General features: G+C 40.6%; 1 protein-coding gene across 1 annotated transcript in view; it reads right to left on the bottom strand.

The window, feature by feature from the left end:
- Positions 1-13,244, bottom strand: part of LOC146755312 (cytosolic carboxypeptidase 4-like) — a 279,729-nt gene that overhangs the window by 103,346 nt on the left and 163,139 nt on the right. Inside the window, exon 6 of the mRNA XM_085525716.1 lies at positions 12,513-12,679. Coding sequence (XP_085381842.1) covers positions 12,513-12,679 — 167 coding nt within the window. The remainder of the gene's footprint in view (positions 1-12,512; positions 12,680-13,244) is intronic.

Consider the following 13,244-nt stretch of genomic DNA (forward strand, 5'->3'; position numbering starts at 1 on the left):
CATATATTTCCAAAGATATTTTACTGGTGTGGAAGAGAAGATCTTAACTGGAGAATGCACAGACTTCTCTGTCTACCTCTGCCTCCAGCACTCTTGGGAAATAGAAGGAAATTTGGCCTGTTTACCTGTCTGCTGAGGTAACAGTTACTCTTTCAGCATCTAAGTCTTAGAATGAAGTCCTCTTTGCTGAAAAACGAACATAATCTGCTGTTTAAACTAATAAAAGAACAACAAACCAAAATCAACCTGCATTACTGTTAGCAGCGTACAGACATGACAGAAAGCAGCAGTAAGGCTGACATTTTCTTAGTTAAGCTAAACGACTAATAACTACCTGGAATAACACGGGGAGTGAGCACAAGGCTGCAGCTTTATACCTCTGGATCCCATTCAGGGCCAGGCTGTTTATTTCCTTTAATGCTTTACATCTGTTAGCATTAAACCACACTATCAGCTCTGATGGATTTACATGTATCTTGCTGTTGCATGCATCTCTTGAGAGGCTGAGGGATGGGAAAGGTTACCTTCCCGCAATTGCGTTCCTACCCCCATAGCTCTCATGCAGCCTTCAGGGAAGCATTAAAAAAAGAAAAAGAAAAGTAAAGAGAAGCAAAACCCAAAGAGCTTCCTTCTCCCATGAATTAAACAAAATGTTCTGAGGCTGTATAACATCCATAGGAGAAGAAACGCTGCCGGTGATCAGCATCGCAAACCTTCCTTCTGATGGCACAACGTGTCAAGGACATTTTTAATGAGGGATCAAGGACACTGCTTCTTGAGAGTCATCTCATTTAAGCTGTGCTAACTGTGGCTTTCTTAGCATGCAAACCCAGCACCTCACAAGAGAGGCAGGAAAGCACCACAAGGCAAAGAAGTATCCTGCTTGCAAGGCTGTTCCTGTCATACCTGCAGGGGAAATAATCTCAGATGTTGCAGAGAGCATCTTTCTATTGATCCTTCCCCAACAGCCGTTAACTTAGAGCCACTCAGTAAGGAGATGGAAATGCCAGAAATGAGGAAAAATACACCAAAATAAGCAGAGACCTGTAGTGAGCCTATCCATTATCCACTTTCTGATAAACCCCAGTCCATATGACAGAAACTACACTTCTGAGAAGCCTAAGGAATCAGTGGATGCTGCATTACAGAAGAGTCTTTCAGATATCTGACACTGCTGGGAATAAACTCCTGATGGACCACGACCAAAAGAAGGACATGAGCTAGCAAAGAGAACAAAGATCAGAAGTTATGCAGGGATGCTGAGTACACTGCTCCCAGTTTCTCTCTATCTCCAGGTGCTGGGTCATGCATGACTAGATTTCCCAAGCAGTACCTGGTGTATGGCCAGCAGCAGCAGTATTAGAGGCTTAGCTTTCAGGCCTTGCTCTCCAGGGACTTCCTCCACTTGGAGCAGAGGCTTTGATCCTGAGTAGTACATTTGCACAAAAAGAACCTGGGTATGATTTTAAAGAGAGAGAGAGAGAAAAGTGAACACAAGCTTTGCTTCTGCATCTTATGTCTCCAATCTGCTCCTTGAAAATGGCAAAGACATCTCAGACATATTGTCAAAGGACCCAACTAATTTTTCAGCCTAATCCATTCTTTGTATCTCCATGAAAAAATAATATATATATATATGTATATACAGAAAATTCTTGAAATTAAGGCAGTTTTTCACTTCCATGAAAGCAGGGAGGGATCTTAGGTCCCAGCTTCTTATGGGGACCCTCTATCTTATTCACTGCTCCTGTGCTGCCCACAAGCTGCCAGCATGACATCCTCATCCACTCAACTCTCTCTTTTCCATTTCATCCTTTCTGGACTAATTAGGTGAGAAGCGTCTTCAAGTCAGACATAATGCTGAAATCTAAAAGATCTAAATATAAAAAGTGACATCATTTCTTACGGGCATGCATTCCCACCTGAGAGACTCTGGTTTCCTTCACAACCCCTCTTTGTGGCCAGCAATCTTCCAAGATTATTACTTAAAGATAAAATGGTTTCTCCAACACATTCATCAAATCAGGTGATGATAAGGCTGATTAATCCAGGAACCTCCATCCTTCCTGAAAACAATAAACTGCAAGGCCTACAGACAACAGGATGGAAAATATTACAAAACTTATTTTAAGAAATGCTCTGCTTTCTCTATCGAAGCCATCCTGAATTCCTGTCTTCCTACATGTTAAAGGATAACACATAGAATCACAGAACAACCCAATTTGGAAGGGACCCATAGAGATTACTGAGTCCATACTGGACCACCCAAAAATCAGATTGTATGTCTGAGTAGATAAATAAGGACGGTTCCAGAGAAGGTGATTAAAGTCATTAGAGCAATAGGAAGGCTAAAAAATATGAGTGTCTTTCGTGACCAGATGCACAAGAGAGACAATCATTGTTTACAAAATAACTGGCAATTTGGGCACTCCCAATTATTCTCTCTTACAGCAGAGGACAAAAATGCATTTGCAAAGGTGAAAGCGCAGCTGAAGAGAGGAAACATTTTCTGAGCAACACACAGCTGATCTATGAAACTCAACTGATAGACTCAAAAAGCATTAACCACTCGTACAGAAAATAAGAACATTGGAACATTTCATTAGAAAGGATTATTGTTATTATAATTACTTGGAAAGGCTATAATTTCTCACATTTCCAAGTATAAATAAATAACTGTCTGAAGATAGAAAGGCATTCCCCCATATGGTGGGAATAGTTTGTAATTGTCCACGATGGCAATTTCTTGCATCTCTCTGAAATCTCTAATGCTGGGCACTGTCAGGAAGGACTCCTGACTGGCTGAACATCGTACAATGGATCCTGTCTCATGATTCACATCTTCACAGATGAAAATACAGGTTGTGTGTTACAATGAAAAATAAGTATTAATGCGATGGAAAGCCTGACAAGACAAATCCAGGTAGCAATACCCAAATTCTTGGCTGCCCCCTGCAGTTCAAAGGAGATCAAACACTGTTTTGTTGTTTGATACTGGGAGTTTGCTTGCTATTTGAATACCTTGGACTTTTATCTTTTAATGAGATGCTGATGCTTTATGGAAGATACTGTAGAATGGCATCTTCAGAAACAATTCCGAAGTACACAGTGTAATGTAAAAACTTGTTGAGCAGCCCAGACAGAACAAACAGATTACACAGGAATAGACAGAATAGACAGGAATAGATGCTTTCTATTCCTCCCTTTATTCCTTATTTCTAATGATACTGCCCTGATAGCTCTTCTTGAATTTAGTTTCTTCCATTGCTTACTCTCCCTCCAAGCTCCAATTCCTCTAACTCTTTTTTGAAAGAGGGATTTAAGGTAGTAACTAATTGTTAATGCTTAATAGGAAGCCATTATAGTTTAACAGGTAATAAGATACCATAAATAACACTGCTGGTAATGCACTTTTAAATGGTTAAGGATGTACTTGAAAGCGTAACCACACAAAGCCTGCTTCTGTTACTTTAAAAATGAAACTCATCCTTCCAGAAATTAGCTTCACATCCATCCGAAAAACACAAGTTTTACCAAGAAGAAATGGATGCAGGATTGAGAGACATATTCAGCAAGGGACTCCGACTGCATCAGGGGAGAAACATGGAAAGAACACGCTCTAATAGCTGGAAACAGCTGTTTTTTCTTCTATCCTCTTACAGTGTACAGACCCTGCTTCTCCTTCCTGCTCTGGTGGTGGCCAGTGCTTGGCATGTTGTCTTTGCTCAGCCTGAACTACTGTTATCTACAGACTGGCCGTGGCCAAAATGGCACAGGTCTTCATCTTGTGAGTGAACTCCCCCAGTATTCATGGGAATTGGATTTGAGATTTTAGGCTTTATTTTTGTGTGTGTGTGTTCTTCAGATGTTAAGTATTCACAGAACCATACTCAGGTTGAAAGGGACCTCAAGGATCATCAAGTTCCAACCCTCTGTGAAGATCCGTATGAAGTATTAACATCACATGATCTTATCATCACATCTTTGCAGGCCCAGCTCCAGCCAAATTCTCACAAATTCTTCCTGCTAATATCTCATTTAGCTTATACATCTTAATAAACCCCCACTGTTTCTGAGACGATATAATGAATCGCCGCAGGCTACAGCAGCTGGCTTACATGTTTATGCCTCTATGCATATATGTCCATGTACATGTGTGTGCTGGGTCTAAAAACACCAACCTGCACGTATTTACCTCAGTCTCACACAATACTCCTGCCATGTCTGTCTCTCTAATATCTCATATGGCAGCAAGCAGCAGGGGCTGCGCATGAGTCACAGCCACAATACACTGCACAGCCAGAGCCTCTGACAGAATATACAATAGAGCTGAGATGTCAGTGGAGGTGGCTTTGGAGTACTTTAAAAATGCTGTTCAAGTGCCAACTTTCACCTCCAAATACGACACTTTGTTCGCCCACCCACTTTCGTTCCAAGTTAAATGTTCCTTTTACTGCAACTCGACAGCTTTAATTATGAATTTATCTGTCTTTTTCTATCCCTATAACTGTTCAGTCTCTCATTTGTCTTGCTAAGATTTTTGATATGCTCCTAGATAGCAGCTGTATACTGTCACCACAGTACAAGTGGCCTGGTCAGACTCTCATTTGCAGGCTGGGCATCAGACCAAAACCTGCAATAAGCTGTTTGCCTCGAAAGCACAAATCTCATGTGTTCCCTCTGCAGAGAAAGAACAGAGAGATGGGGACACAGTGTGCTGATGAGCATCACTGTATCAGAACCACAATGCTTTCCTTTGCTCTTATTGCCTGAGAAACTTAAATACATATAAAATTCTGACCTGAGGAAAACGTGGATCCCACTGATGGTTTCACTGAGGATGCAGCTCCTTCTATCATATTTTGCCCACGACAGAAGACATCCATTTTAAACACTAATGTTTTAAACAGTAGCAGCACACGTAACCCTGCCGCCATCAATGCTGTGCAGGACTGATGTGTGGTAAAGCCTTCACCACCTAGCTCTGCAATAATGTTATATGGAGTGTCCTAACACTGCCTCTTAAACACCTGATCCATGGTCAACCCAAAATTGTCGCATCTGGCTGCATTCAAAATGACTGTAAGTCTAAACATATCAATCCTCTCATTATCCTTTGTGACTTCTAGGAAAGACTCTATCCCGTTCCAGTGTCAGCACTATCCTGGTCTATAAAGATCACCTCAGACGGAAGTGCATATCCCTCATAATCCAGTCTTTTGGGAGATATTTCATAACTTCATAAATTAATGTTGATTGCTTTAGAAGTAAATTTTTATCCCAGCATGTGAAGGGACCCAATGACTTCCACATTTCAAGTACGATTTTAAGGGAAAAGGACTGTACCACAGAAATACAGATGCTCCTAATCAATACGAAAATGTCTAATACCAGGCAGTAGCAATGTGCCTCACAGAAAGGGCAATGCAGAGCCCATTTGTTCTGCTGGATATATACAAGTTCATTATCGGTACTCCAGTCAGATCTGTACGTGTACAGTAATTTGAATAACCTTCGATATGATAGCATGCAGTCCTTCTGTGATTCCTTTTTCTGCCATTTGCTCTTTTCATCTCATCCCTTCCTACTGCTGTTTAAATTGCTATTATTAGCTATTAAATGATAAATGAATTACCTCTGAAGTAAGCATGAATAATTGTTCCCAGCCTGAGATAGGCTTGGACTGGTATTTGGTAACAGTCAACAAGATCTGTGTGGCTCCCAAGGTTATTTCATAATAATAATAAAAATCAATAGGAAGAAAACAGGGACAGCTCCAGAAAGTGTTAATGAAAAGTTGCTGAATTACAGTGGCTCACCTGTGCACAGCTACATAAAAGCCTTCTGAATACCAAATACATTAATTATAGACTGCATTGCTCGGCTGAACCTCCACAGAATTCATTGGGCTTGTATTCTCACACTAACAAAGGAGAGACGCTGAAGAGTGCTGGATGAGAAGGATGAAGGGAGGGAGGGATGGAAGAAAGTTCATGTTCTTATTTACAAAACACAATTATCAATATATATGTACTGAGAGTAAAATCTGAATCCAGTAATAGATCTAAATCCAAAGTTGGAGGTGTTTCCTCTCATGAGCAGGCACATCAAGGTTTTACGTCAGACCCTGGACAGAAAGAAGATACTCCCCTTTTGCAGCATCTGTATGAAAGAGCACTGTAGAGTATATATGTATTTAAGCAATACCTCCTGGTAGTCATAAACTGATTCTGACTCCTTACAGTAATGTGAGTCTACCCCAGAACTCTGCAGCTGCTCTCATAGCTGACACACTCCTTTACTGTTAAAAGTTAGGCGGTGCCCTTGAAGAGTTATATGAAATACATTAGCAGCTCCTTTTGCTCCATGTTCTACACCACTAACATGACACAGTATGGCAAACACGAAACTTGGATTTACCTAATAAGCTATCACCATCACCATGCCCTTTTTGCTCAGGCATCCAAACACAGGAATATCACATTCATAGATGTTCACAAAGCAGTAGAAACTTCAAATTCCTCTAACAGCTACATAACCTGTGACCAAGCTAAAAAATGGAATCAATAAATAACCTCTCCTTCTGAAAGCTGCCCCAAGATATTTAATGTCTACAGATGATCAAGGTTAAAAATGTTCCAAATCTTTACTTAAAGAAAAATGAACGTTCAATCAAACAGAAATCTGAATCAAAACTACCAGATGATTCCTGCTGATGTTTTCCAGGGAATTAGATTCACAAAATGATGAAAGAGCCCTTTCATCTCCATGCATGTGTCAGAGGACTCCCCAGAGTCCAACCGTACAGACTGCCCCAGTGGATCAGGTACTCAGCCTGTTGGAACCATGAGGAGATGGGGCATTTGGGAGGGTGAAGCACTGTCTTGCACTCAAACACTTCAGCCAAAATTAGTTCCAGTTCATATAATTTAAACGAACAAACAAAAAACTGTAACAACAAATGAAACCCACATTCACCTGTAAGCAGAGGAAGACACAAACCAGGAAGCAAGGGAGCCATTTGCCATCACTGCACAGAACTATCATGTCGTAATTCTGCTGTTTAAATATGTGTTAAAGATGCATGAATTGAAACCAACACGCCTCGTTCCTTCTTTGTTCTTTTGCTCTTTGAACTTCCCACCTTTGGGTCTGCTTCACTCTATTTTGATCTGAATGGCATTTTGGCCACATAGCTTAAAAGATGAGCAGAATTGCTTGCACAGCCATAATCAGGCGAGGATGCATTACAGAGAAGAGATGGGAAATCCAACAGTTCAATACTATCTAGGATTGTGATGGTGCATCAATGAAGTATAGGAGAAGAGCAAGCACAGTTCCAAATGATCTACAAATCCTTCTTGTATATTATTGGATTTGCCATCCACTCACTGACCATTTTAACTGCTCACTGTATGGAAGATGAATAGATTGCACCTGGACAAAGGGCCATGGTAGTGATTAAACATTCTGCTTCTGATTAATATCACAGTAAGGTATATTTACCATCTGGGGAGGAGAGAAATTTATCTCTGTTCAAGAAACATAAGAAATGATAAAGAAACACAAGAGATGAATAATATCTGAGTCAGCAGAAAACACTTAATGACTTTGCAAGGGTCTGCCTCAGTATGTAAGAAACACCTCCCAAACAAAGGGCTACAACTGCTGCAGTGTTTGCAAAACACTCAAAGGCACAAATGCAAAAAGAGAATGAACAGAAGTGCCATCCGTTCAAAACATGAGGAAAAAGGGGAAAACACCCTTAACAAGGTAATGCTTTCTGAAACCTGCTCTTAGTGAGCAGTCACTTCTCATCCTCTTTGTGGTCATGAAAAATGTGAAGTTACCTGGGCAGCACTGACTTAAAACCCAATTGTTTCATAGCAAATGAGGCATGAAACTTATTATCAAAAAACATGATGTCTGAAGTACATGCTGTCATTTTGTTTTCCCAGAAGACAGCTTCCGAATGCCTGAACTGACTGCAAGACATGGCTGGAAATACAAGAATTAGTGGCTCTTCTTGAGCAAAAGCAGAGTTGTGAAGCCAACATCTACAGCACTGTATCTTTGTGAGATAAGAGAGTAAAATGCCTCTACAATCAACTGATACATTACCTTGTTTTTCAGAAGATGGCTGCAAAATGCAGTTAACCCTCCACATATTTGACATTTGACTTGGCAGAATGGTCCTTAAAACTGGCCTGCTGGTAGAGGAATAGCCTTTTGATGCAGAAAAACACCTATAAAAAGTTTCTGAAAAGAAAAACCCACAAACTACTAAGTTCTTTAGTAGGTCTTGTGCAATATGAGGGTGACGGCACCTAAACAAGTGTGAGAGTTAAGGAGAAATGCCCCAGGGGCACAGGATGCTAACTAAAAGCTGGCTGATACCTTGAACAATTTAACCACTAGACAGGCAGTTATGAGAATTGTATTAGGATGATCAAGAGTTTGTTCCATCCCCAGATGCATCTATGCTTCTGAAGTTTGCAGGATGTTCTCTGGATGATATTCTTTTTGGAAACATTTAAAGAATCACTTGTTTTTGTCTTCAACTAATAATCATGGGAAGCAATATATTAGGTACCAACAACCTTTGGAGTACTGGTTCCAGGACTCTGCTAGCACATCATTTACATACCATTTAAACAGAGCTAAAACAAAAGTCCCCTTACTAGACTTTCCCCAGTTTTAGAAAGGTACAGCATTGAGTAGAGCATTGAGTAGGAAGTAAATAGGAGGTTTTTGTGGAGAGAGAATATCTGAGTAAGGAACTTGCAGTGTACTGTAGAGATTTCAGAGTTAAACTATTTCCACACAGTCAAGCACTTTCAGGTAATCCAGAATCCTATGATCTCACTGCATCTCATGGCAATAATCTCAGTAGTTACCTGTTGGTCTTTAAGACAGCTGCCCTTAGAGAACCAGAGATGAAGAGTTGTTATGTGAATTTCATGTTCTCCAAGGATTTCCAGGTTCTGGGGGAAATACTCTACTGTTCTATTAGTAATGTAGCCCCAGAGACAAAAATTCAACTCCCTTTTTGCTTATTTTCAGATATAGCTACTTTGTTACCCTGCCTCTGCTGGGAACTTACTACACAGTTAATGCTCCTGAATGACTTCATATACTGTATGTGCTAGACTGAGGTCAAGAAGGAATTCTTGCCTGTGTTCCAAAATACATTTTGTTAGGACCACTAAAGGTTTAGCACACCTTTCTTCGGCTCACTGGAGACTGTACACTGAACACTATGAAATCAGGTGGGAGAAATCCCCCATTCACACAAGATGCCTCCATTAGACCAGTCATTTCCCCAGTAGCTATTACCTTGCTTCGATCTACCGCTCACTGACTCTGACAGAGCAAATAGTTTATTCTAGAGAAGTAGCCAGTGTCCAGCCTGCTCCTTCATCCTCCTCACAGCAGTAGCGGAAAAGTAAGGCTGCAAAATGCCCTGAGCAGAGAGAGCTCTAAGAGGAAAATTAAAAGACACATCCAGTTATAAACGTTGACAGGTGAAAATGTTCGCTGTTGGAGGGAGATGCTGAGATGCCAAGTCAATGCCACGCACACCAGACACCATGACAAAAAAAAAGACACAAACGCAGAACATGAACCGTAGGAGTTTCGTAACATAAAAGACCTCTGGCTTGTGATCTATGTACCTTTGCCATGAGACATATCACCTGGAAGTCAGATCTGTCCAGTACTGGATTAACTTCTCTTTCCATGGCTTGACCTGTCACCCGGAGTACTATAGAGACGGGCACTCAGAAATGCACATTTAGAAAATTAGATAGATGTATTGAACATAAGCACTGTGCAATTAATCTCACTGATCACAGCTGGAGTGGTCAGAGCAATTTCAGCATGTTTTCTGCAAAATAGAACCTTATCAACTAAATAAAGATCGTATTTTCATCAAGGTCGAGTGACAGTCATCGTTTTCTTCTGACACTGTTAATCCTGCTCTGATAGGAAACATCCATATGTGTATCTTTCTCTAGGTGAGAAAGTCAGTCAAGACAGTCTTCTGCAACACGCTCTACCAAAAACAAACTTAAGCTGCAGTCAGACCCATTGGCTCCCACTTAAACACCCACTATTCATTACACAGTACAGAGGTCTGGAAAAGGGATTGCCTGCAAGGTGTTTAAACCACCTCTGCTCACAGTGTAAAGCACACAAGAAAGACATCCCACAGTGTAACCATTTAGGTCGCTCCTGTGTAGCACCTGCAGGCCCCGAGTTCAACTCTGCTTTGGCAAAGGTACAAAAATAATTTGGGTTATTTCCATCCTCACAAGAGGAAAGCATAGAAAGTGTTCAAGTGTTTTTTGTGGTAACTACAGAAGACAACAGCACTGGTTCTAAGCTATAAACACTTCCTGCTCCTTAAACCATGAAAGACAGCTCTAGTCTTGGCAAAAGTAGACTATAATTACCATTGATGTAGTGACACACCACCAGTAAGCAGAAAGACTCTGCTGAGCTCCCTGTGCTACCTAAATGGAGAAAGACTGGATTTCATCTTTACAGAGTAAGATTAGACCGAGTGGAACCCCACACTGCAACCTCCAGTTCTGATGGATAATCAGTTTTTTATTTCATAGTCTATGCATTATTTTATTTCAAAGTCTGAGCTGGGGGAGAGGCCTGGATACAGCTGCTCTCCTGCCCATAGCAGTGTGCTCTCTTTATTCTGCATTCTTCCTTTGGTTGCTTTAGGCCTCTTATTCCCTCTAAAATCAAATTATGCAGTTCTCTTGGCGAGACTCAAAGAAACCCAGAAGCAAAATATTAATTTTCTGAATCAGAATCAATAAGCTGCACAATCCTTTTCAATGAATTATTTATCATAAAATAGAATACACTTACAAGCCAAGCCCCTTGGTCCCCACATCTCCCTTTTCCTGATCTTTTGCAAAAAGCTCCTGTAATATGGCAAATCTTTAGACAGGAGCAAACAATGTAATGTTTACTTGTACTACAAATGCCAACTAATTGCACCTAACCCATCAGAACTCCATAAATCTGCAATTCCACCCACTGGAGTGAAAATGAACAAGTAACCATCACACTGCCTTCAGCAGTGACATCCCATCCCCAGATGACACAGAACCTTGAAGGGACAGAGCGCTTTGCTTTTGACCACCACAAACAGATATGGAATGGCATGGGAGCTGTACAAGGTAAGGGATTTTTCTTTAATTCTTAACTTCTTTAAAAGTATTTGTCATTAGAGAGCTGCTATATTGGTAAAGGTTCATCGCCCACACAACATCAGGAAAAATGAAATGAATGCTCACTAACATGAAACCAACCAAAGAAAAAGGTAATGGAAAACCACACAAATGAGAGAAAGTGCTCATGGAGTTGGTATGACCAACTTATTTTCAGTGTCTGGGACAAGTCAGAGTTCAATATTTTCCTTCCCTGAAGTTACTTTCATGCAAAAACTCCTCCAGCTCTAATTCAGAATTGGAAAATCTGATTTATATCTCAAATTCATCCACCTGGCCAGGCTTCAGTAGCTCTCTCTAATGAGACACCAACGATTTCTCGGATGGCTGTCCCCAGTACTGAAACCATTTAGGATACATGTTAATTGCTTCATTTATGTGTTCATATGTACAAGTGAGCACAGCTATACAAAAGGAATGTCTCTATATTTTAGTTCTCTTTTTTTCATTGTTCCCCATAAACATTAAAAACCACGAACAAGCTTGTAAGAATGGTTTCAGGCATGAGGAACAGGTGGTGCGAATGTCAGTTAAGTATTCCTGCAGGGGGAAGACTGGAAGTTTGCTGTAAATTATGGGGGCATTTCTGCAACAGAAAAAATTGGCTTTTCATTGATGAAGCTGGAAGCACTCTTTGATAACAAACCCACTGGGAACTTCAAATCATATCACATCACTCAGTTATTTTTTCCTCCATTTGTCTTGGAAAAACAATATTGCAAGAGTAAGTGCTTGCATGTAGAACTAGGAATAGCATGGTTTAGAAAGAGCACATACATTTCTGCTTCATCACAGCTGAAGCATCCCATATTCTGACCTTTACCCAGGCCAAATTCCCCACATATGAGGCAACCTCACTTGCATACATCCCATTGAACACAGGAAGCTAAGAAATGAATTTTGCAATTAGGAAAAAACACCTCCCATATGGTTGTTTGGATAATGACTTCATCACACGCACCAAAAATCACAAACCTATGCTTCATATGTCTGTAGGATACAATGCTGTGAGGAAAAGAGGAATGACTGTGCGAATCCTTGCAGAATCAGGCATACTGTTTCTAAATCATACCATCAAAGTCCTTCACCTAGAGAACATCTTCCCTGTAGGAGATTGACTCCACAGAGGAGATCTGAGGTGGACAGAGTATCACCTGAAACTTCAGTTTCCTGTTGATGAATTCACTGAGACAGTGCCATCCATATGCTCAAGAAATATTTTGAGAGGAAAATGAAATTTGTAAGGAAACTGTCACTGACCTTTGTGCCCGGTCTGTTATTGTTATCTCTTCCTCCAGATCTAGGAGTAGCGCTGCCTGAGCCATCACCTTCTTGCTGCAGGGCAAGGATTTGAGGTGCAGAATGAGCAGAGCAAGGCAAAACTTGCTTCCCATCTCCTCCAGCTCTTGAGTTCCCAGCTGCAGGCCCTGGTGGAAAAAAGGAGGAAGTTTCATTGCTGAGTGTACAAAGCGCAGGTGTTGGGAGACTGTTTTTCAGAAGGACAGCTCTTAGTATTACAGTATCACCTCATTCAGGTTCCCATACAGTCAATCATGAATTCAATGATAGCATTTGTTCTACAGGATCTATTCTAAAATAGCTTCTATTTTACAGAGGCAACAGAGGCAAGTAGTGTAACTGCTCTGGTTACTTACACTGAAGTTGTCACTGTACAAATTAGACTCATACCCCAAGAGGATCTGACTAAATACACTCTTACAAATCATTAGGTCTCATCTTTTTTCTCTCTCTAGAAGCGTCATCTCCCTAAGCAATGGGAAACAAATAGGTTTTATGACTGTAAATACTGGACAGTGGCAGAGATTAGAGAAAAAACAGTGAAGAGGGGAAGGAGGGAACATCTTTAACAAGTTATGAATTGCTTTTTAAGAAAATCAATTACAAAGTAATTGCAAAATAACAAATAACTCTGAGGAATTTCTCAGTGTATTAAAAGCCTATGTCTCTAGTAGGGACGTGCAGGCAAAGAAA

This window comes from Coturnix japonica, chromosome 33 (genome assembly GCF_054131305.1).
Source record: "Coturnix japonica strain WE chromosome 33, WE-NBRP24, whole genome shotgun sequence".
Taxonomy (NCBI): Eukaryota; Metazoa; Chordata; class Aves; order Galliformes; family Phasianidae; genus Coturnix; species Coturnix japonica.